The sequence below is a fragment of the Henckelia pumila genome, chromosome 3, assembly GCF_033568475.1.
Source record: "Henckelia pumila isolate YLH828 chromosome 3, ASM3356847v2, whole genome shotgun sequence".
In the NCBI taxonomy this organism is placed as follows: domain Eukaryota; kingdom Viridiplantae; phylum Streptophyta; class Magnoliopsida; order Lamiales; family Gesneriaceae; genus Henckelia; species Henckelia pumila.
In genome coordinates this window covers 51,131,390-51,156,290 of record NC_133122.1, presented here as the reverse complement: position 1 = coordinate 51,156,290, position 24,901 = coordinate 51,131,390, and the positions used below count along the sequence as shown (strand labels likewise).

Genomic DNA, 24,901 nt, shown 5'->3' with positions numbered 1-24,901 from the left:
CTTTATATTTATTTAAGTGTATTTTCATTTTTCTTTTATTTTTCACAAAATTTGAAGAATGAAAATGTCCTTCCAAAAAAAATAAAAAAATGACATGCTTAGAGACTTAAGAGTGGTTTACCGTTTGAGAATGTATGGAATGGAGTGTTTTCTTGGCAAGCGTCGTTGTTATGTGGTGTTCGTTGGTGTCATCTAACTTCCAATGTGTTTTAAGTTTTACTAAATTGAGAACACACTGAAATTTTGAATTCTAAGGGATACCATCATTTTACACGAAATTCTTCCCAACACACACATTGCACATTATCGTCCCTTTGTTAAAACTAGTCTTATTTCTATTGACAAGAAAATCATAGCTTGACGTAGAGATGTTGACCTCTTCTGATAAGAGAGATGCTTCGGATTGTTCTCAGATGATAGCAAAAAAATCAAGTCCATAGAAATATATTTAAAAGAAAATAAGAAAAAAAAGGCATAAAATCATGGTAGAGAACAAGCATCAAATCATTCCTATATGTTTGGGATTGGGGTAAGAGAATATGGGGTTGAAAGTGACAACTTTTTTAATTGTGCTGTCCGTTTGAAATACTAAAGTCATCTTCAACCACAAACACCATTTTGGTGCAAGTTTTGCATTAAAATAGTATAATTTATGCATCAAACACTACATCCATCTCTAACTCATTTACATCAAATCTTATATAAAAAAAAAATATTCTCGAAATTTATTTAATATCTTTTTACAAATTTAAGAGCATAATTAATATTTTATTATAGAAATAATATTTTATTATTAATAAATGAAAATAATATTCTAAAATTATTAAAATTTATTTAATTATTATTACATAAATTAAATTATAGATTATTTTTATTTTATGTATTTCAGTTTGTATTTGTATTTCAATTATTTCGATTATGCATTCCAATTTGATATTTGTAACCCAATTTGCATTTTTATTTTAATTGTTTAATAATTATTTAAATAAATAAATATTAAATTAAATTAAAAATTAAAAATGTATTGATTAAATTAACTGATTATAATAAAAAATTTGTTCTGATATTTAATTATTAAAATAATAAAATAAATGTTTAATTATTATTTTTTAAAAAATAAATATAATAATTTTAAAAGTAATAAAATAATTAAAAAAATTTTAAAAAAAATAATTTTGTCGCAGAAATGAAGGGGGTGCTATTTTGGGCAGTTGGAGCATACTCCTACACCAAAATGGGTCCATTTTGGTGCTCGGTTGGAGTTTCTCTAAAATAACTCCAAATTTAATTTTTTTTCATTTATCTAAAAAAAATGTCACTGAATTTTTTAAAAAAGTATTGGAATGATCATATCAAATTCCATATTATTGAGAATAATCACTCTATTGTTGTTGCGTCCATAAGTTGTGCCTTTTTTTAAAAAAAAAATGGTTCACAGGCTTATTCAAGAATTTCAATGCACTTTGAAAATCAGAATTGTCCAATCAGACATTGATTAAGAAAAACATTTGCGGCCCAGCCCAATTTATTAATCAATATGCGAGCAACAAAAAGGAGCTTCTATGTTTGGCATCATTGAAGAATGGGAGATCAAATCATGCCCAAAAATGATAATTATCAATAATATTATCTTTATCTACATTTTAAAATTTTTTAGATTAAATACTTTATAATTTCTAATATACAATATCTTATATTTTTGAATCTCCGGTAATATCTTTATCTATATTTTAAAATTCAATAATATCTTTATCTCTATGTTTAAATTAGATAGTCTATATCTATAATTTGAAAAGAATAAAAAAATTTATAATATGAGATAAGTTACATACAAAAAGTCATTGGTCACTGTTGTATATAATGAGTAAGAACCCAAAATTAAGATTGGCTCAATAAAGAGTTAATTAACTCTTAGGCCCAATAAGTCTTTAAAAAAAATGTCATTTTATGAACTCTATAAATAGGAGATTTTTTTCTGTTTGTTCAAGGTTAATTCTCATTTACCTCTCAAAAAGTAATCTTATTTTCTTTAATTTGGGTAGCTCTGTTTGGAGGTCGAGGTTTTCGCTGGGTGATCATTGACGTATCTATCGTTTTATTTATCAACGCAAGTAACGATCCATTATCTTATTTATAGATTTGGGCTCATCCATATTCAACATCCTCGTATTTTTCTAAATTTTCCGAATTCAAAAAATGATTTTATTTAGCTACATCAATTAATCTCATGTGAAAAATTATTATTCGTGAGAGCACAGAAAGTTCACAGTCAAATTTCGTTTTGTCGATTCTTTAATCTCTCTACGTTTTTCTTTTTACCGTTGATACTCTATACTAGATACTCTATACTAGAAATATGTATGTAGAGTTTATTATATTTAATTGCAAATTATTAACATTGTTTAGTAATAATAAAAAAAGATAATAAATTCTTAAAATGTGATGAGCTCGATGATTAAATTACATGTGACACTAAGGGAGTATTTGGGGCATAGTTTTCTGATATGGGCCTGGCTTGGCCTGGCTTGGCCTGTTTAGTTTGGAAGTCAAAAGAGGGGTAGAATTGCCAATAAAGAGAGCATAGTTTCCAATTTGAAGGCAAAATCCAAAGAAGAAGCTACCCTCATCATTTAATGATCGCCGAGATTTTTCCCTAACTGCCCCTCCATAAAAAAATCATTGCAATTCTCTCTCCGCACGCTTCTGTTGCTTTCCGGTAAGATGATAACTCCTCTCTGCTCTGCAATTCGCGAATAATCTCTTCAATTATTTGCATATTTTTTAAGTAATTAATCTTTCGATCTGCGTAATTTTTTTTGTCTATTTCACTAGTTTCTTTTTAGTTATTATGTGTTTTTTTGGTGGTTAATTTAAATTGATGATTCGTCATAGCTTAATCTTCAATGACAGGTGTTAAATAATTGGAATTTTTTGACGATTTTCAGTTCAATTACGATTGCTATAAGCTCTGAAATTCAAGCCACCTTTTACTACGTTATTACTGAAAATAGCTATTTATGATTCTCTATTGGGTGTGTATGTTGGATACTCTTTGCTCCTTTGTTGCTTTAATTTCTACATCGTTGATGCTTTTGCATCGAATCTATCTGAGTGTAGGCTCAGAATATTTTGATGAACGATACGAGGTTGCCTGGATGATGCTGAATCATTTTTTATGGTTCATTGTGGTGAATTATCCTGTTTACATGACCAGTCTTTTTTCTTCCACTTAGTTCTAGATTGGGTAAGCATGATTTGCGCTCATTGACGACCAAGTGTTGTGAAAGTTTATGAATGCGATTAGCTTTGACTTCAATTTCCGAATTTCTGGAAGATGCATCATTTCTCCAAAAATTGTTTATTGAATATATTCCTATTTAGACTAAAAAGTCCCTTTGCATAGATTATAGATAGACGTCTTTCAAAATGCAAAAGTTCGACTTAAATTTCTGAATTGCAAACTAAAGGCTTATCATCATGCTATGTAACAACTATAGCCTGGGACTGTTATGATTTGACGATCAGAGAAAAGAAAATTTATGTGATATTTAGTAATTAGTATGTTGTAGTGTGTTGTCGATCTTACTGATATAAAGAAGATCTGATTGTTGTTATGTGGCGGGTGTCTTGATTTGGAATGATGCCACTTGATTGCGTTGTTGCTTTTTCTAAAACCAATCTTGCCGCTTCAGTATCTTTCTTAGGGAAGTTATTGCTGTCCATGTGCTGAGAACATGAGTGAACATTTACTTTTCCTGGAACTAAATAGTTGATGTTATATACTTGAGTTTTCCAAATCCCATCCACCTGTATCACTCCTTGATATGAATAATGAAGTCTCCTGAAATTAGGCTCTCAGAAATTAAACAGGAGCTAGGAACTTTATGCTCATAGTGTTTGATAATCATGAAATGTACTGGCTTATTTAGGTTCACACAGCATTTCGCTTCAATATTTACTTATTTATGCTTTTATCATTTGGACAGCCATCTTCAGTTCTATTAATCTTGTTCAGTGTCACCTTCTGGTCCCATCTCCAGACAATTTTTTATGTCGTTTACATTTTCACGACTCCCCTATTTTGTTATCTACTGAATCATGTGTTTCTTTCTTGTAGGTTCCAATCATATTTAAAACATCAATCGTTACTCTTAGTACTTGACCATTAGAAATGGAATTGAATCCCATAAAAGATGCTTTTGATCGTGTTACAAAGAAACAGAAACTGTCATTTTCAAAATCTCAAGAATTAATTGAAGAGATCGGACAGGAAATAGAACAGGCTTTATCAAGAATACAATCAGCCGAGGATTCTACAACTCCAATTGACCATAAGTCAGTCCTCGATGAATTAAAAGCGAAGTTAAAGGAAAGAGGTCCACTTAGCCACTTGGAAGGCACACAAAAAGAACTGAATATTGCTTTGAGCAAGTATCCCAAGCTTCTTGAGAAATCTTTCAATCCTGACATCTCAAAGGCTTATCGTCATGTTGATTTTGATATCCATACTGTGAATCAAATTATTGCCACTCACTTCTATCAGGAGGGCCAATTTGATCTTGGTGATCTATTCGTAAATGAGTCAAAGGTACCTGATGCTGCTGAGAAGAAATCTCCTTTTCTAGAAATGCATCAAATATTGGAGGGCATGAAGTATCGGAATCTGGAGCCTGCTCTGAAATGGGCGACAAATAATCGCGAGCTCCTTCAACAAAATGGATCTGATATAGAATTTAAGCTTTATCGCCTTCAGTTCGTGGAAATCTTGCAGAAAAGGGGCAGAGATGAGGCTTTAAAGTATGCTAGGGCCTTTTTGACCCCTTTTGCATCCAAACATATGGCTGAAATCCAAAAGCTCATGGCTTGTTTGTTGTGGGCTGAAAGGCTCGATTCCTCACCCTATGCTGAACTACTTTCTTCCATACACTGGGAAAAACTAGCTGAGGAAATCACACAACAGTTTTGTAATCTCATGGGGCAATCAAATGAGAGTCCATTGGGAGTGACAATTGCAGCTGGCGCTCAGGGGCTGCCAACCCTTCTGAAGCTAATGAACGTAATGACTGGCAAGAAGCAGGAATGGCAGTCTATGAAACAATTACCTGTACCTGTTGATTTAGATAGGGAGTTTCAGTATCATTCGATATTCGTATGCCCGGTGAGTCGAGATCAAGCAAGTGACGAGAATCCTCCTATGCTGTTGTCATGTGGACATGTACTATGCAAACAATCTATCACCAAGTTGTCGAAAAATAACAGCACGAGGCCATTCAAATGTCCTTATTGCCCCACCGAAGTTGAAGCAGGTCAGTGTAGGCAGTTGCACCTCTGATAATGTTAAATAATAGTGTATAATGATTGTTCAAATTCCTTCATTTGCTCATTTACACGATCTTTCGAACTCATGCTCATCACACACAAAAAATGAACATGCTTGCTTCTCTGATGAACTAGATTCATGTAATTATGAACTCGTCTTATTCTTAGTAGTTGTTATGTATTGATGGTCTATTGTTTGTTGACCGTTAACGCAAAACTTTATTCCAAACTTCTTGCTGTGTGTGGTGGTTATCTTTCTTCGTAATTATCGCGTGTTTTGTATTTGAATCTCATTGATCTTTTTCAGTTAAATCATGCTTTATAACTTTGTTCCTTTATGATTTTGGTACTCTTTGTTTTTTTATTTGAGCCGTATTATTTGTATTTCTTTCCACTTACTCATGGTATGGTCAGCCATCCACACGAAAAGCTTGGGTATCTTTCTCTACCAATTTCCCAGTACCCTTGACCAAATAAATTTTGCTAACTACTCCAATACCCGGGTAAATTTTTGGCAAGAATTTCCAAACATAGTATATTTGAATAAATTGTGAATGATGGAATGACCTCACGGATGGGTCTATAAAGCTTATAATTTTCTTTTTAATTTGAATAGAATGTGTCTTCTCAGATAGGTGTGGATCAGGAAATCGAGGGAGCCGTGGGTGAGGCGAGTTGAATGAGTGCTGTATTTTGGGGTACTATGCGAATTTTTTGATAAAAACTATGCGTGTAATCTTAAATTTTTCTAGGTGATCTGCGGGGAAAATATTTCAATTATTCAACCAAAATATTATATAAGAAGATGGCGTTAACATACTTGAAATGGCTCTCAAAGAAAAATACTTAAAACGAAACTTGGTAGTACGACAAAACCGTTGCTTGATCTAAGTTCCGGTTAGAAACAATTAACAATTTTATACAGATGGTGTGTAATATGTACAATGGAGTATGAGGTATCTTCCTTGCTATATGCATGTTTCTATTTACCAATTAAACAACACGAAACACATTGACATTGGATCTTGTGTATATTGTATGTGAAGTTAAGTGTCATCTGCATAAGCATTTTATGTATCCACTGACCACACTATTAATATATCCTATTTTATGAGTCGTACTCCCTATCTAAGACCATCTCCAGCAGTTTGCACTAAAATAGTGCAACATTTTACACTATTATAGTGCAATCCATATTTTATCTCCAGCAGTTTTCACCAAATCTCTATATAAAGGAATATTCCATAATATTCTTCATTTTTACATATATTTTATAATTTATTTTTATTATTTAAATTAATGTGGTAAATTTAATTAAAAATTATATGAATTCGTATGTTAATTTTTAAGTTGAGTGAAATTAATAACAAAAAAATATATTAATAATATTTTAATTATCCGATGTTAATTTTTTCATCATGTATCTCACGAATTATTTTATAAATAATATGTAAAATATTATTAATGTTATTGAAAAACAAATAATATAAAGATTTTAAAAAATGCAAAAAAAAAAAACAAAAATAATTATAATATCAACATATAAACCTTAAAATAACAAAACAAAAAGCAAATTAAAAAAAATTAAAAAAATAAAAAATATGCCGTTGCGAACAGTGCAACTCCAAATTTGGAATTGCACTGTTCACAACTCCAAAATAACGCCAGTTTGGCGTTGGTTGTTGAAGGAATCCTTTGCACTAATTTCCAGCAGCACACTAAAATAGTGTGCTGCTGGAGATGGTCTAAGACATTAAAATTGAGATGAAATTGGTTCTTCACCGACTCCCACCCCCACCTTAACCCCCACCTTATAGCTTCTGAGGTGCGTAATTTCAGGAATCCACGGAAAAACAGAAAGAACATTTTCACTTTTGCAAATCGTGTGATTATGCATGAGTGCATGACACACACACACATGCATCAGTCAATGAGGATAGACACTTTGAATGGTGCGATGTATGTGCATCAATTTTATGTATATTTTAAGAATACGTTTTTTCACGAGACTCGATCTATATATGCAATGAAAAAGAATAATATTTGTGCAAACACTGCCATATTTCTGATCGATCTTGGGAATTATTAAGTAATCTTGGGAATTCCTAACTTAATATTTATACGTAGGACCTATGAGTCTTAGTAATTGTGGTCCCACCGTTCCGAACATCTAAAAGTTCGGAAATGTTAATCAAAATTTAAGTTATGATAAGACTTTACGGTGGCATTGGAGTTATATTGGGTTAAGTAGATGCCATTCACAGGGTAATGTTCTGTGGATAGCGTGGCCGACTTTTATTGGTTAAAATTAGTGGGGCCCACATGTGATCCATTGATTTTGACCAATCATAGGGTTACACGTCGCCTGCAGGATAGTATCCTGCGGGCGGCATGAACAAAACCGTTATATTGTTATCATAGAATAATATTGCTTGATTAATAATTAGTTATTCATACTAAGTTACTAACTAATACTACAGAAAATGACATGTATAGGTACAATGATTGTATAGTGTATTTTTTGGTGGTGGATGTAGTTAATGAGAAGTGAGATATTTATTTATATTTATATTTATTATTTAGATGAGATAAGATGGTGACGAGTACAATGCAGCAATAATTGGTAAAAAAATGTCTGTTGTAATTTCCAAATCAAGGCCCCTATATTCTGCTAGAAAAAGGGTCCCTCCTCAATCAAACAACAATGCCTTGTCCTTGAGAGCGTAGGCCCAACTTCATCATGTCACCATCATTTCACCGCCTTACATTAATTCAAGAATTCAAATTCTTGAATTGAAAGTGAAAAAGTGTCTCATCTCTTTCTTTTATTCGGAACCATGATTATCACGGAGTTAGTGTTTTTTTTTTTGGTGTGCCTTTGAAATATTGATTTTGGAATATGTTAAGACTTTTGACATCATGAAATAGTGTTGTTCCAAATTTATTTTATATCGAATATACATCAACGATTCACTATTTTCATTTCTTTCTTGAATACTGGTTATTCCTATTCTATTTATTTCACCCAAGATAAAACAAAAGGCCGTTCCAAAAAACCATAGTTGGGTAATAAATCTGTGTGATTTCATAAAACATAATCAAAACAATCTCTTCAAAAATATTATATGATAGTTATTTAATAAATAAAGATAAAGATACAAACAATACTAGTAAAAATAATAATGATAATAATAATTAAAAAAACAGGGAAAAATAAATACAAAAAGCCGAAGACCAGCCACATAGACCAACCCCTTACCCCACACTCACTGCCTCCATCAATCATACTATGTGGGGTATCATTTGAAGAAGAAAGCGCGGAGTAGTCTACCACCACTCGCCTCTTGCTATTGCCACACCACCAGGGCCCCACTTTTTTCTACTTATTATTATTTTTTCATATATATTTAATTTTATACAAATTATTTTTTTTTTATTGTTTCAACAAAACTAAAATCTCGCGTTTTCGAATCCATGTAAATCGCTAACTCTATTTAGCGATTTCTTCATAATGGCTAGTTTAGCTAGGCGTTCCGCTGCTCTCCAGGCTGAGGTGGGCGTGAGTGGCTCAGCTTCCCTTTCGTGGTTGTTCCTCCTTTGCTGAGCCTGATCATGTCTCCTCAAGCTCAGCTCCGACAGCTCAGCTTCCAGCCCGCGAACGAATTCCTCACCCGAGCCCGAACCCGATTGCAGGATGAGAGCTCGAGCTGAGGCTAACATGTGGTAAGCTCCGGCAATGTCGCTCCTATCGGCCATTCTCCTGCTCTCCGCTAAGGCTCGGGTGGTGACAAAGAGGCATCTCAGACGTTGGGATTCGCGAGTGGATGCGGACCCGATCACTCGTGGACACGGGACTGCAATTGCTCCTTCTTTGTCGTGTATCAGCTCTTGAGTTGACGGGTCTTTGTACTGGCATCGGACTGACAGTCGCCGGTGGGCCACGGTGGCCCCACCGGCGAACGGGGATTGGACTTTCAATTCGATCAACACCTCTCTCTCTTCGTCGGAACACAAGTCACCCATCATACACCAGCTCTGTCCGGATCCGATCAATGTGGGTCGACCTCCGTGGGAGGAATAAACCGCCGAGACCTCGCCGGGAGCCGAGTCGGGCGTGAACCCAAGCTGAAATTTCAAATCTTGGATGACGATGCTCAGTGAGTTTGTGATACATTTCGCGAGAGTTTCGTCCGGCAGCTCGTTGATGCCCACGCTTAGTTTCACGGAATGTAGTGGGATTTCCGAGAATAGACTGTGTGACACGGCGGAGCCACCTCGGTGTCCGTCGGAAAATAGCATGATGGCAGCGGCTGGGTTTTTCTCTCGGCGATCCTCGATGACTTTCGCAGCCTTTTTGAGCGAATCCATAGCGCTCGTGGCACTGTCGTCCAAGGGGATGATGGCGTCGATGATTCGACGCGCGGCCTTCTTTCCGGCGGTTGTCATTCTCCGTAGAGGTAGTAAACGCTTTGATGTCGAGGAGAATGCCACGATTGAGAACCGGTCTGCGGCGGTGAGGGAAGAAACCACCGTTCTCATTGCTTTCTTCATCAAATGAATCTTTTCTGAATTCATACTCCTGCCAACGTTCACCACTGTCACCAAATCAATTGAAGCTCTACGGGCGTGCTTCGAACTCGCCTCCGGAGCTCTGATTTTCAAAACAACGGCATAAGTTTCACTGCATTTACCAACTGACACCACGGCCGTTTCGGACAGCAACCCAAACTCCACTTTCTGCATTTCCAGTTCCTTCAAAACCACATTATTAGCAGCGAAAAAACCTGGGAATTCATCGTTCCTATCCTCGTATTCATCGGATTCCGGTATGGGGTTGAATCTTGCACCAGATGTTGGAGATGACAACGGCTCATCATCGTTGTAGACCTTCAAGATTGATTTTTTAACATCTCTTTTCTGTTCAAAATCTTGGGCTCGATTTTGAGTTGGGGTGGGTGTTGATGGCGAGAGATGAATTTCCTTCCACGTGGAATTGCAAATCGGACACGTAAGCGAACATTGCTTCCTTACTTGGGCGGCGATGCACGGAAAATGGAAGCTGTGGCGGCACTCTGCCGTGAATATGGCGGTTCCCTGCCCGGTTTTCAGTCGCTCCAAGCAAATTTCGCACCTATTCTGCTAAAAGTACGAGGACAACAAAACATCAACAACAGATGAATCATTACCAAATTATGAGGAGCTAATATATTTACAAAAACTCAAGAAAGATTCCATCTTTAAAATCTCTATATCATGATTTTTTTTTATTTTAAAAAAAGACAGTAGCATAAAAATCGTATACCTTGGATAGGCGAAGGCTTGATTTGAGTAGAGAAAAAGAGGGAGAGCGAGGAGAAGAAGGTGTAGAACGATTGAAGAATCTTGGAGCAATTCTAGTTTTGCAACGAAGTTTCGGACTTTGCGGAGCAGAACTCGCCTGAGCCACAGCAGCCGGCCGTGCCGAAGGTGTATTTGCGGTGGTCCGACACCGGAGAGTGGGGCTAAACACAGGTTGAGACTGCATCCGAGGGGTCGAAGGATTTGAGAAAAACCCACCAAATCTTGAGCCAATGCTCAGACTTGGATTGGTTTCCGATTTCTCCTTGATAATCGGTGAATCCCTTTCTTGATCTTTCGGAACCGAAGTGCAAAATGCTCTTCTCCATCCCAAAACCATTGTGTCAACTTTACCGAGAAGGAGTAAAAGCTCAACTTCCTTAAATAATATAGTTTTTCACAATCTGCGCCTCTGTTTTGAAGTGGGATTTGGACTTTTTGTTGGAAAAGTCGAGGAAGAAAGACGATGAAGATGAGAGCTAAAAGTGGATTTGGTAATAGAGAAGACAAAGGGGAATAGATGATGAAGAAACAGAGACCTAACAGAGATAAAAACAAAAAGAAAAACAAAAACAAATCCACTTTTTATTTATTTATTTTTCTCAAATTTCTCTTTCAGAATTTCAGAGTATAATTTGACTCAAGCCCAAAAAGATCGCAGCAAAAGCTCCAAAATAACTTTATATATATCTGAACGCACAAAGTGTCTCCTTCTTCCATTCTTTTATTTATTTAATCATATGTAGGAATCCGCTATTCCTTTTTCCAATATATGCATCATTTTGGTTTTCCATTATATCGGGATTTGCAATTTTAAGCTTTCTAGTCAATTTTTGTTTGGCCGTTTGTTTTTGGTATTTTTGTGAAAAAAATATAGAAAGATGTGAAATTTATTTTATACTTGTAAATCATACTCATTTATTTTAATTAAATTAAATATATAAACTTATGAAATTTATTTGTACGTTTTGATAATTTTCTTATCCAATGATAAGAGTGTGTGATGCTGTTTCATTTTATGATTATTATGGGGTATTAAACATGTGAAATGTGAAAGGTAAAGGAAAACTTTTTTAAAAAATGTTTGATTCTATAGTTTAGAAATGAAGAAAGAAAAGAAGACTACGAATCCCAATACACACCCTTTGTTTTTGTTTTAATAATGAATGTTAGAAAGTCAAATCAAAACTTTGAAACATGAATGTCATCTGAAATTTCCTAGCTCGAATTGGAGAGGGAGATTAATATTTTACATTAGTGAAATCTGATGTACCCACCTAAACTGCTAAACAGGTTATTTAATCACAGCAACTTAATTAAATTATACATGTCGATGATGTGAACCCATGTAAAGAATCTACGCAAAATCAAACATTTTGTAAGGGAAAAATTATAAGGACGAAATAATCGTGAAATAACGTTTACTTTCTTATAGAATATAAACATGACTAACATAAAAGATTCTTTTATTTTTATTTTATTTGCTAGGAAAAGTATTTTATTATATTATATAATATAATATATTGGGTTTTGAGTAACTTAAAAAGTGACTGGCGAAAGAAGGTTAAAAAAAAGTTTGAAAGTCAACGGGGGCACCTGACATATATACGAGTAAGCCTTAAAATCGCAACCTTTGATCCCCACTTTCGCCTTACGCTTCGCTATCCCAAACTTTTTACTTCTTTTCGGAAACCCTTTTTCTGAGATTTTCGGATCTTATTCTATTTTTTATCTTTCGAGATCAAATCTTTTTTTTAAAAAAATAAATCTTTACCCAATTCACGTGAATTTTCTGACAGTACCTCTGTTGTACATTAAAGAAAACAAACAAAAATAAGCTTATAATGCTAACCCATATAAGATGTGTTTTCTGCGTTATAATCTTACGTTGATGATAAATTATTATCCTCATTTTATAACAAAAAGTATATATTCATACGAACATCATACAAAACAATGTGTAAACTCATCTTTATGGGTGGTAAATCATAACGTACCGTATCGTACGAAAAATCGTATATCATACTGAAAATTACGGTATAAGAGAATGTTATATAGATATCGTATCGAAACTCTTGGTATATCGAAATTTTCGATACATATAAATAGCATACCGATCATAACGACATTTTACGGTATAACGAAATTTCGCCACGGTACCGAAAAAACTTTATATTTTTAAAATTTTATTGTTTATAAATATAATATATTTTTATATTTTTTTCAAAATTTTTATAGTTCATACCTATCAAAAAAATCGATATTGTTATCATACTGTACCGAAATCTTCGGTGTACCAAATGTTCGATAAATTTGATATTTTTTCGATACAATAACTTCGTTATATCGAAAATTCGATATTTTTTCTCACCCGCTCGTCTCTTCCGACTGAAAATATATATAGTTTTAAGTTTTAACCGAGGTGTAAAAACTAGACAATAATTGGTGTACGAGTATTGACTTTTGTTTTCATCGTAATGGCAATGGGATGAGTTGGTAGAGAAATATGATTAGTACCATCATGATGACCAATAATTCTACAGTTGTACCAATTACTATTTTTAAAAATAAATAACCTTATCGGTCAATGTTCATAATTATTATACTAATAAATATTATTTCAATATTATTATTATCATTATTAAGTGTGCTCAGTGTTAGGTGCATTCCCACACTAGGTAGGTGCACCCCACATTATACGTTAATAAATGTGACTTTTTGGTACATCTCCCTTCGATCTCAAATTTTATTTCTTAAAATATTATATTATACACCTTCTTCAAATAATAGGGCCGATCAATTTTTTGTCCATCCAAAACATATTTTGGGGAATTTATTTATTTATATCTAAAAAATTATTATCTTTTTCAAAACATATGATTGGTGAAGTAGTAAATTTGTAACAAAAAAAACAGAGAAAAATCAGAGTAAAATGGTCGTCAATAATGATATTAGAGAATCTTCCAGGCCCTTATTAGTCTCCATCGTGTGGCAGTAGCAGACTACGGATCATAGCTCATCTTCCCCATGTATTGTCTGCAAATCCCCACATTAATTAATTTTTCCACATTAAATACACGTACAATCAAGAGTACTCACTAAATTATTACTGATTAATACAAATCCAACTTTTATTATTATTTTTAAAAAAAATAAATAAATGCGGGTATTGAATTTAAAATGTATGTGTGTGTGTATATATCAAATAATAAAAAGAAAACGAGAATAAATTTGATATGAAAGGAACAAAATACGAAAACAAACACACAGTACACTTTCTGCTGGTCTCTTGATTTGACCACTTAACACTAACTGTTCACTCACGTTTTGTCCAGTATTCTGTTTCTCCGCCGGTCCGGTCTCTAACGCCGTTACCTTTCCGTTAAATTCGTCAGTCCTCGGGAATTCCAAAAATGACCCCCCCTGCAACCCTAACCTAATCATAGCTTAGCCTAACCTACTCTGTCCTCTTTTGGAATTTTCATTTTAATTTAATTATAATAAATAAAAACCAGTAAAAAGGTTCTCATGGTAATTACTGATTAGTATCATATAATTGATTTCATAAAATATAAGGGATAATAACCAAAATAGTTCTGTAAGTTTGCTTATTTTGTGATTTGGTCATTTAAGTATTCAATTTTGGTTTTGGTCCTGTAAATTTAATTATATTTTGGTTTTTAGTCCTTTTTTTATTTAAGCAATGTTTTTATAACCGGACCGGTGATCAAACCAATCTAACTTAAAAATAACGGAACCATTTATATAATATAATATAATATAATAATTAATAATATATTTTAAATTATAAAAACTTAAAAAAATTATATAAATAGAAATATATATATATATATATATATATATATTAGTTTGAAAACTAAATAACTATATAAATATATTCAAAAAATTATAAACTCTAATATTAATAAATAATATTTATAATGAAGAAAAAAATTTCAAACAATCATGTATATATATATAATAAATATTAAATTAAAGTTTTAAAATAAAAAAAAACTAATTTTTCAAACAAAAAACCGAGAAACTAATTTTCCGGTTTTTGACCAATTTTTTTGGTTCAACCGTTAAAACGATTTATGATAGTGTTTCGGATCAAATCAATGACTGTTTTGGGTCGAATCGATTGAACCGGTCGGTACAGTTCGGTTTTGAAAACATATCATTTAATTGTTGATGTCACAACAGATACATCATTATTTTTCAATGTCACTTGAACATTTTTAAGTGTCACATCAGCATTTTCTGATGTCACATCAACATTCTATGAAAGGACTAAAAATCAATTATAACTTAATTTATAGGACCAAAAACCAAAATTAAATACTTATAAGACCAAAACACAAAATGGGCAAACTTACATAACCATTTTGACTATATTCCCTAAACTATAATTTCCTCTCCAATTTTCATTACTCTTCACATTGAATATCTATCTTTCAATTTTCATTCCTAATATCTTCGTATGGCCTTTTGTTTTATCAATTAAATTTTATGAAATTGGAATTGAACGTGTAAAAAAAAAAAAATGCAAAGTGGGTCTATCGATGAAAATGGAGTCGATTTTCTTTTGTTTTAATTTTGAAATTTCAGTCACTGTTAAAAATTTAAATAATTTGACTTTTTGCAATAATATATATAAATTTACAATAAAATGTTTATATAGAAAGGCAGGGTGCAAATAATAAAGGGTCTATCTTCTCGCGGTACAATTATGTGTTTGAAAAGAAATTAATTTAATAATTAATTGGAGGAAGTGAATGCACGTGGCACGTTATTGGGTATGGGGTGGGAGCATAGGGGAATGGATGCAGGGGATCAGAGCACTAAATGCTAGTCAGAACGACGTCGTGAGTACCGAGGAAATTTTCACAAGGTCGACGGTGAATATTTTAAGTAACCACTACAAGTACCATTTTTATTTATTAATCTAACCAAAAAAAAAAAATCAAAAAATAAATAATAAGACAAGTACAGTTTTGCATTCATATTTCTCCAAATATTAGAATCTTCTAACTTTCTGTGCTTTTCATATCATTTATATATATATATTACCCTACATAGTTACAACTTACACACCCAACCGAATATATGAGGCTAATACGTACGTATATTGTGGTTTGTGGGAGAGAAAACATGTAACAACATATATTTTTTTTCGTGAGACGGGTTAATAATGCATATATTTATAATAGAAAATAATAATTTTATTAAAACAACAATAATTAATCACAGGTGATCGAATAAGCAAATTCGTCCCACCAAATTTATCGCAATATCATTTTGCAAAAAATTCTCGTTGACATGTAGCCATGCATAGTTGCACACACTAGGGATCGATTGATAAAGTAAAATTTTGATTGAAGACTAAAAAACATGTGCACAAATCAAGCTTGGAACCATTTAGTTGACGCAAGTGTACATTAGTGACAACTGGACCTTGAAGAATGTGACCATTGTAATTAATATATATTGTGTACCGGACCGAACTATAAGTCTATAAATTTATAATCAAACTTTTTTTAATGTAACGATTTAAGTTTTGTACGCGTGAATCGTAATCAATCATCTTTGGACTGTAACCTTGTACTATATGTTTTTAAAAAGTATACTCTTATAATTTATTGTTGTTATGGTAATCTAAAGTTCTTATTGACTAGCTGCAAGAACTTAAAAATAGGCCAAATAGACATATATCATGCCGAATTTCATGTGCAGTACAACTCTTGGATTAACATGAGCTTAACATGAAATCTTGTGACGCTCGTTGATCCAAATATTATTATTCTACCGAGTGTAACAAATTCGATGGAGCATAGTATATCTGAATCGAAGACATATCATTGCTGTATTTTAGTAATTTCAAAAGATAATTAATCCGTAAACTAAAGGGCACGTGATGTGGACACTCACCAATTACTATAACCAAACCTCAAATCAAACTTATGTCAAATCATCTCTTATTTCCTTTTCTTAAGTGACATTGACGTTTTGTTCCACAACATGGTACTCTATCCAAATACTGTGTATGCTTTATCGACAGAATCTCATGGGGAAAAAAAAAACCCTCTATCCATCTTTAAATATATATTTTTTATTTAACATTATTTATCTATTTTTATATCAATACACTTTTTGTTAAATACATTTCTGTTGTTAAAATAATCATTAAATAAGAAAAAATAAAAAATTTCTTAATTAGTATGATTAAATATTCTAACAAATTTTTTAATATACCTCTAAGAACAAATATAAATTTATACAAAGACTAAGAGAGTACTTGTGCATAACAACTTGATATTACAAACGGAAAAAAAAATTGATATTACAAGTTTACTGCTATCTCCATCCTAAGTTTTTTTTTATTTAAAAAAAATCAGAAATATATCATCCAATTCATACATTTATCAACATTTTTTCTTGTTTTGAACTAATATCATGTGAACTAAAGTACAGTGTATGGAGATCCAATATGCATTTACACGTATCATATATGAGGTCCTCGGGATAGCTGGTTTAGATATTTATCTTAAATATCCTTTTCATCAAATAATAAGGACTTTTTATGAAATTCAGTCACATCGGTAGCTAACATCTGTTCTTGTCAATAATTCTGTTTTTTCCAAAAACTTGTCAATTAAGAAAAGAAATATATATATATACTCGAAAAAAAAGAGCTGAAAATGTATATATATCTTTAACGCGCGTAATGTAGGATTTTTCTCGGAAAAGGTATTTTGTTTTCACTCGATTCTACGGACACACTATGTAAGAAATTATGTCATGAGAAACTAAATTGAAAATAAATTTTGATATCACGTTGACACACCAAAGTGATTATTATGCGTTGTCAATAATAATAATATTGTATAAACTCCTTTTGACTTTTAAGCTCAAGATTCTTACTGATCTTACATGAAAGATGATGCTTTTATCAACAATGAAACTCAATAATAGTTTGTCTTCGAAAAAACCAAAACAAAAAAAAACTCAATAATAGTTACCGGCCTCCGTGAGACCTACCCCATTGCTTCACCCTTACTTTTGGTAAAACATAACAAGCAATATATATATGGACGAATTAATAATCAGTTAATCACAAGTACGTGTGTGACAACATATATAATTAATTTGGTGAACTTGGAAAATAATTAAAGCTACAATTATTTCCACTACTTATTAAGTATTAATGTGTAGAATTATACTGCTTCAAACTTTTAGTACAACATGATTGTTTATCATTATGTCTATAGACAAGCAAAGCCCATAATAAATTAACAAGGCAATTACCTTTTTAAATGTTAGATAGCATTAAAAAAAAAAAGAAGCCTTTGAGGTACATTATTTTAGAACACAAATGGCATGAACGACAATGGACATTATTGGAGTTGGAGCATTTGATTAATCATGTAACTAATCTTATAAATTATTAGCTTAATTATTTGAATAAATAATAATTAGTTACTCACTCGTCCTGCTGAGTTGATTAATAATTAATTTGGTTGCATTTCAATCAAATTGGTGGTTCCATAAACAAAATTTAATACAATTAATAAATTATTATACAATAAAGATTTCACATGGTAATAACATGAAAAATGACCCATCCGACAAAATTTTCGAATCTATCGTTGTACCAGATACTTGGCATCGTTTTGTGAATGAAAAGCCCTAATTTCACATTCAAAAAATGAAAAGAAAAAGAATGGTTTTAGTTATATGCAATAACGTGGCAGCTCAAAAGGTACATATGTTCATTAGACATTTTGCTTGTTAGCAACTAATTGAAGTAATTCAATGCACCGTGGGCAAAATTTATTTTAGACTGACAATATTCATGGAAACTATTTTATTGTTCTAATTCAAAATTGAGATCTTAGAAATTATTAGAGTGATTGAAAGCATTTACTTCTTATCTTTTAGGAATTGGGTTAAAGCATTCATCTTCTTGATTTTTTTTTTGGTCCTTTTTAAAGCCATAAAGTCAATCCTTATCTCTCCATATTTGGTCAAAGATATATATTCTTTTAAGATTCTACTTAATCCCACTAAAATTTCACTTAATTGTATTCTGCAGAAATACATTGTTAAACTGGATTCACTTTTAAGGAAAAAATTTCAAAAGGATATAGAATCAAAAAATACAGTGGTAGAAACTAGAAAATCTAGTACTGTTTCGTGCAGTGTATTAAAAGTTAAAACATGTATAATAAGACACTGGTGATTCGATGACTCTAATGATGAGATAGGTGAAACATATATACATCTATTGTTTTTGGCATCGAAATTTTAACAATATAGTGTAGAATTATATCTTGTAAAGTTAGGGTGAAATTTTGATTAGTAACATTTTTTTTAAAAAAATTTAAATTCTGATCTTCCTCAGATTAAAATTATTTATTCTACTTGTGTAATAGCATATTTACTTTAAGTTCATTTTCTTCAATTGTACTATGGAGAAAAAAAAAGAGTAATATGTATACTCTTTCTAATTATCTTGCCGCTATACTAAACTGTTGTCCAATTTACTACACCTAGATGGCATAAATAAAAGGAATCTCAGGTTGATAACTCTAGATTTGCAATCAGATTCAGATTTGGCCATGCAGAAGAAAATAAATGTGTTGCCGTAGAGGATAAATTAATTAATTCAAGAATGGACACACATGCCTGAATACTATTTTATTGCAAACAAGACGTAAATCCCTCTTCATCCAACTTCCGCAACTAAATAATATTGTTCAACTTCACGAGGAAATGAGCAGTACAATAAAATGATCGTAAAATCGGTACAAGGCATTGGCAATCTAACAATTGTTGATTCAAACGAGAAATCAACACAAAGGATGCACTAAATTGTCTCTACAGTAAAAAAATATGAATTAAAAAAATCTCAAACTAGGATAGATATAGCATGGAGTTGGGAAATTCTCAATGCAATCAAGGAACACGAAGCAATGGAAGTAATTCAGACCAGTTAACTGAAGCTTTAACGGCCTTTTTTTTGGTTGAACCCCGGGAAAATTCCACTATGACTGGAGAGAGTCCAGAGCGCTAGTTTGGGGATTTACATTTTCCCATGGCCCATGGAGCTGTGAAGCAGCAAATGTAACACAATGTAAAGTGTACCATCTTCAATCACAAAACATCAGAGCCCACATACAGTTTTGACAATTTGATAAGTTATTGATCAAAACTTCGTAGATTGGTTCTCAATATTGTTACTACATGGGATTAGGCTAAAAATATGACGAGCATTGATAATGTGAACCAAGTATACTCACTCTATTGTATAAGGAACACTGAACAAATAATTTTACTGGAGCCTGCAGAAGAGTTCTCAGGAATGCAAGATCTTACCAATTTTATTTACGATCTATCAGCGTCATAGAGAATAAAAAGACATTACCAACAAGGGATACAATGATAAAACACAAATCTCACCTAATCCGATAGCATCAGAGCCTTTCATTATTTTGAGCCTCTTGCATGAAGTGATGAACATCCTAAAAGCAGCACAAAAAGCCAAAAACATGAAACTGGGGACCAACATAAAGACACCCACCGGTGATGTAAAATGTATCAAGTACTCGATACCGAAGGTGGAAAAGAGTAAAGATTTTAAAAATAAATACCTACTAAAGAAAATATCGAAATATTTAAAATTATGTTTTGTCAAATGAACACGACGCCGAGAGAAATCTCCTTTTAAATTTGGGATTCAGTGTCACTCCAACAAGTGGATTGAGCGAAAACACGGGTGCCTCTTGACTTACATTCAAACAAATTAGAAATAACTCAACAGGTGCTGGTGCACCTTTAATTGGATGCAAAGACTCCATTTTTAATTCAAGAGACACCACTAGCAGCTCTCAATTAAAACTCAAACATTAGATAATAACTCAATAGGCGCCTCTATTCACCTCTTGGATGGCAAATGGAACCTTGCCATCCAATTAAAGGTGCCAAACAAAATGTTCAATACCTATAGAAGTGGTCATTCCGCATGGCACCCTCAATTAGTCAATTAGCTTGCTTTAAGGGAAAAAAAAATCATAGTGTGTTGTTAATATATTTTTCATATATGATTGTTAAAAATTCCAGAAAGGTTACATGCCAACATTATAATTCCTTGGTCAAAGATTCTGACAAATTTTGTACAGTTGAGGGATAGAAGTATTGTATAACTCGATTCCCACCAAACAAAAAAAATAACAGAAAGCACAAATAATTACTTCACAAATGAAAGCAGGTAAGGGAGAAAGCTTACACCCATGGGACATCTCCAACTAGCATCCAGTCACCATCTTTGTCCTCATACGTCAACACATATTCAGATCCATACAGAAGATCCCTAAACGTATTCTCACTCAGGATTTCTCTACTTCGGGCTCCTGGAGGTCCACATTGTCCTAAGCCAGAACACTCTCATATCACACCAGAACATACAAGAAACATATAGCTTGAAAAACAACAGCTTACCAATGGTAAAACAGCTGAACATTTTCTCAAGATCAAAAGAAAGCTCTTCATAGGAGGAATATGTTCTAAGATCAACCTTCCGCAAATAAGGAGCAGTGGCCAAGCTGACCTTAACAAAAGTAGCACCAGGACCTGGTTTACCATCAACTTCATCATTTTTCTTTGATGTTGATGCCAGAGAATTCTTCCGAAAAGATCTGATAGGAGGCCAACCAACAATCTGTGTCCTGCAACAAAACATACAAAACAATAGAGGCAAACCTCAGAATATTAAAAAGAAAAATCTCATTTGACCATAATTATCTAAAAGACTGGCTCAGTTATCCTTATCAACTTCAGTACTTACTTAGCAGCGGGTGCAAGGTTGGTGTCAGAAACATTAACATTGTTATGGCATTCTTTTGATGTTTTTACAGGTACTTCTGTCTTAATGGAACACTGAGACACAGGCGGCCTTTTGGAGATAATAACATTTATCTCAGAATTATCAGCTAGGTTTTCTTGTGTAGAATCAGATCCTCTCGCATTAAACATCCACTTTTCTTCAGTAAACAAGCCACCTTTTGATTCGGTGTCTGAGAATCCTCTTTTGCTTCCAGAAACAACAATCTTTGGTGACAATGAGTGGATTCTGTCAATGGAAGGAACCAAGGGAAACAATTGCTTCTCATCAAGATTTCCGGTGCTTATCGGAGTAATGTCTGAATCTCGTCCAGGGGAATGTGATCCAGGAAGACCAAGCCTCAAATCTGTAGCTTTCAGATTTAAGATTTTCTCATCTTCTCGAGGCACAGAGGAGACAGCAGAGCTGTCAACCAAGGAAAATTCACCAAAGTAATTGTGCTCTTTCAACCGTGAGCCATTCTGAGAAATACATTCTAAAGAAGCCGAGGAATCCATCGAGGATGTATTACACAGGATTTTCCCTTCAACACCCCGCAACATTGATGACATCAAGCTTGAAACTTTGGCGTTGTACAAGTCTGCAAGATAACAAAAATTTAGTTGTGGCGATTTAAAATATATGATCACAAATCATATCATACAGGAAATCATCAACAACATTGCTGTGCTTAGGAATGACCGTTCCGAGCTGCAAAACTCCAAAGAAAAACAACAATTTTATTTCAAAATCCTAATTTATGAGTTTAACGTGAAACAAAGAACATTTAGTAACATGGGCGTAAATCAATTAGTTATCATATGGGATAATAATCAAAGACAGTATCACAATCATGTCACATTGTAGCCAAAATTTACAAGGCCTTTCCATACTCCTAACGGAATTGAATATGCCTGATGACGTAACTTTTGGCTCACAGTGATCATCAGAACATCGTATTACGTATAAAAATAAAATAATCAGCTCAAAAACAAACTGCTCGGTTAAATTGTGCAAGTGAGCTCTGTATATTTAGAAACAAGAAGACTAAAACTGGAAGAAACAAAAAATTGGTAGTCTACACAAAAACAAACAGTTTAATCAGCAGGAACCTCTAAGGTCGAAAATTTCAACTCAGCACTATCACGGGAAAGAGGCGGATTGATAGCGAGAAAGTAGTAAAAGAAGAAATTTTAGAAAAATGAAGTGCGATTTTGTTTCTGCATGGAAATTTCGATGAAATAACAAAAATACAAACCAAGGAAATTTGAACCACACAGAATATAAAAACATTGACGATGATAATATAATTAAAAAACACACAAAAGAAGAAATTTTTTAGCCAACTAATGTAAAAACAATTCACATTTCAGCGGTAAACCGACACATGGTATTTAATAATAGTCATCGAGGGAAAAAAACACGAACATGACCCAAAATTACGAGATCTCAGCCCCATTGGAACACACTAAGCTTAAATCAAAACAAGAGAACATATACATCAAATTTGCAGAAGCCAAAACAACATACCTAAAGAATTGAAGGCCGGAAGCAAACAAAAGAACTGAAAATGAATACGAAGATCAAGAAGTTCGAAGTAACCGCAGGAAACACAGATTAGAGAGAAATTTTAAGGTCCCTCCATTGCATTCATTCACCACAAAGCTAAAAGCAAAAACAAGAGCGTGGCTCTCCCATCAGTGGCATCACTGAAGATACGGCTTCCAGTCCGGGGTAAAATGGGAATCAGTGGAAAAGTTTCTGTGGGGTGGTTTGATTAACGGCTGGGATTGCTTAATGGGAGGGAATCGTGGCCGTTGAAGGCGGTCAGAGGAAAATAATTACCCGTGTTATTGTGGCAGGTGGTAAATGGTGACAGCTAATTATGACTTTTTTACTGATTTTTTTTAACTTTATGGTTATGACGAATTGCCGAATCTGCCCTGACGAATTGCACGCACCTTCCCTTTTGGCAAGCAAATAGCAATGAGCAAATGGGAGTGTATAAAGAAAATTTTATAATATATTGATTTACTTTACATTAAAAAGCGAGTCAAAAGATTTATTTTGGGCTATTCATATGGCAAATAAAGACATCTTCAAGTAATGAATGGCATGTGGGAAAAATATTTGCTTTTTTTTTATACTTATTTCAGAAACTACATAGTGAATTTACTATTTTGTATTTTGAACAATTGAGCTTGAAATCTAAATGATATCATCTATATGCTAGATTGACGAAAAAATCATGTTCAAAACGTTTATCTTTTTTGTATATAATAAAAAAAAATGACAAGAACCGATCTCATTCGATCCGATTCAATTGCAGCGAGACTCAAAGCTCTTTTATTATTAAAGAGTAAAATGGTATCCCTTTCCTTTCTAATTGACAAACAAAGTAAATAAAAATTATCTTGTATATAAATATTTTTTAATGATGGTGTAAAAGTTACGGAAAGGATATTAAAAATGAAGATTTGGCAGAAAAAGGAGGGGACAGAGGGAAACCGGGAGTGGGAATAGCAACTATTTTGGGGAACAATAAAGCGTCTATTCAACTTGGATTTGCCGGGTGTTTGACCCCAAGTTACGTTATTTTTTATTTTTTATTTAAAGAAGCCACAAGAAATATGGAACTAATTCTTTTTTAACCAAATTATTTGGTATTTTTATTTGCCAATATTTGAAATTGAGTTAGGAATTCATCGAGTATTTACTCAAATAATAATAATAATAATAATAATAATAATAATAATAATAATAATAATAATAATAATAATAACAATAATAAATTTCTCCAAAAGTCCGTTCAAACATTATTCTTCATGCGCGGTGACACGGAACAGAATCATTACCTGCGACTTGCCTTTGCACGCTTGCCCAACACTAACATGTTTTGTTTACATTTAGATTTAAGGTTACAAAATGGCCCAATTCAGGCCCAAAATTAGGGGGGATTGGGCTTAGATGTACCATGGCCCATTAGAGCCTCCAGTAGTGGAGCCTTGGAGGAATCAACATATATTCTGTAGTCGGGGAACCAAGTATGAAATTATACTTTCAAATCTGAAACTTATGAGAAATATGATTAAATTCTGAAAATTATTTTACTCGAAGCTTTAACACACTAAAATAACACAGGCTTGAATACAAAGTAAAGTATTATATTTATAAGTGATCAACACAACACTAAGTTCTAACCAAATATATAAACCAAGCTCAAATTCGAATAATGAGGTCAAAATTGTTCATATTTGGAGTCCACTCACAGCTAAACTATGAAAAAGATATAACATTTGATCCATAATAAAATTTATATATGGTTTCATAAATCTACAATTTGGGAGCTTGGAAATTTTTCGT

General features: G+C 33.0%; 3 protein-coding genes across 9 annotated transcripts; 1 reads left to right on the top strand and 2 right to left on the bottom strand.

Moving 5' to 3' along the window:
• Positions 1–2,586: 2,586 nt before the first annotated feature.
• Positions 2,587–5,657, top strand: LOC140887875 (protein RMD5 homolog). Of its 4 annotated transcripts, none has more exons than XM_073295444.1 (2): positions 2,587–2,716; positions 4,118–5,657. In XM_073295444.1, exon 2 carries the CDS (start codon positions 4,172–4,174, stop codon positions 5,330–5,332), a length of 1,161 nt encoding a protein of 386 aa, XP_073151545.1. In that variant the 5' UTR covers positions 2,587–2,716; positions 4,118–4,171; the 3' UTR covers positions 5,333–5,657. The 4 variants fall into 4 exon arrangements, with proteins under 4 accessions (XP_073151545.1, XP_073151546.1, XP_073151548.1 ...); XM_073295445.1 differs by having other exon boundaries at positions 2,684–2,785; XM_073295447.1 differs by lacking the exon at positions 2,587–2,716 and adding an exon at positions 2,792–2,806.
• Positions 5,658–8,496: 2,839 nt separating this feature from the next.
• On the bottom strand, positions 8,497–11,433 carry LOC140890509 (E3 ubiquitin-protein ligase WAVH1-like). 2 transcript variants are annotated; one of them, XM_073298356.1, is made up of 2 exons: positions 10,622–11,433; positions 8,497–10,458 (listed from the first exon to the last, which is right to left on the bottom strand). In XM_073298356.1, exons 1-2 carry the CDS (start codon positions 10,994–10,996, stop codon positions 8,770–8,772), a joined length of 2,064 nt encoding a protein of 687 aa, XP_073154457.1. In that variant the 5' UTR covers positions 10,997–11,433; the 3' UTR covers positions 8,497–8,769. The 2 variants fall into 2 exon arrangements, with proteins under 2 accessions (XP_073154457.1, XP_073154458.1); XM_073298357.1 differs by having other exon boundaries at positions 8,497–10,455; positions 10,622–11,425.
• Positions 11,434–19,473: 8,040 nt separating this feature from the next.
• On the bottom strand, positions 19,474–23,287 carry LOC140886657 (auxin-responsive protein IAA9-like). Of its 3 annotated transcripts, none has more exons than XM_073293371.1 (6): positions 23,069–23,287; positions 21,503–22,139; positions 21,157–21,383; positions 20,945–21,068; positions 20,119–20,180; positions 19,474–19,766 (listed from the first exon to the last, which is right to left on the bottom strand). In XM_073293371.1, the coding sequence occupies exons 2-6, from the start codon at positions 22,108–22,110 to the stop codon at positions 19,729–19,731; spliced, it is 1,059 nt and encodes a 352-aa protein (XP_073149472.1). In that variant the 5' UTR covers positions 22,111–22,139; positions 23,069–23,287; the 3' UTR covers positions 19,474–19,728. The 3 variants fall into 3 exon arrangements, with proteins under 3 accessions (XP_073149472.1, XP_073149470.1, XP_073149471.1); XM_073293369.1 differs by having other exon boundaries at positions 20,945–21,086; positions 23,069–23,281; XM_073293370.1 differs by lacking the exon at positions 23,069–23,287 and adding an exon at positions 22,651–22,726 and having other exon boundaries at positions 20,945–21,086.
• Positions 23,288–24,901: the final 1,614 nt, after the last annotated feature.

Coding starts and splice junctions, on each gene's coding strand:
- LOC140887875 (XM_073295444.1), top strand. CDS start 4,172: ATGGAATTGAATCCCATAAAAGATGCTTTTGATCGTGTTACAAAGAAA.
- LOC140890509 (XM_073298356.1), bottom strand. CDS start 10,996: ATGGTTTTGGGATGGAGAAGAGCATTTTGCACTTCGGTTCCGAAAGAT. Junction 10,459..10,621: donor CAAGCCTTCGCCTATCCAAG/GTATACGATTTT, acceptor TCGTACTTTTAG/CAGAATAGGTGCGAAATTTG.
- LOC140886657 (XM_073293369.1), bottom strand. CDS start 22,110: ATGTCATCAATGTTGCGGGGTGTTGAAGGGAAAATCCTGTGTAATACA. Junction 21,384..21,502: donor AACCTTGCACCCGCTGCTAA/GTAAGTACTGAA, acceptor GTTTTGTTGCAG/GACACAGATTGTTGGTTGGC. Junction 20,181..20,944: donor GTTGGAGATGTCCCATGGGT/GTAAGCTTTCTC, acceptor TGCTGCTTTTAG/GATGTTCATCACTTCATGCA.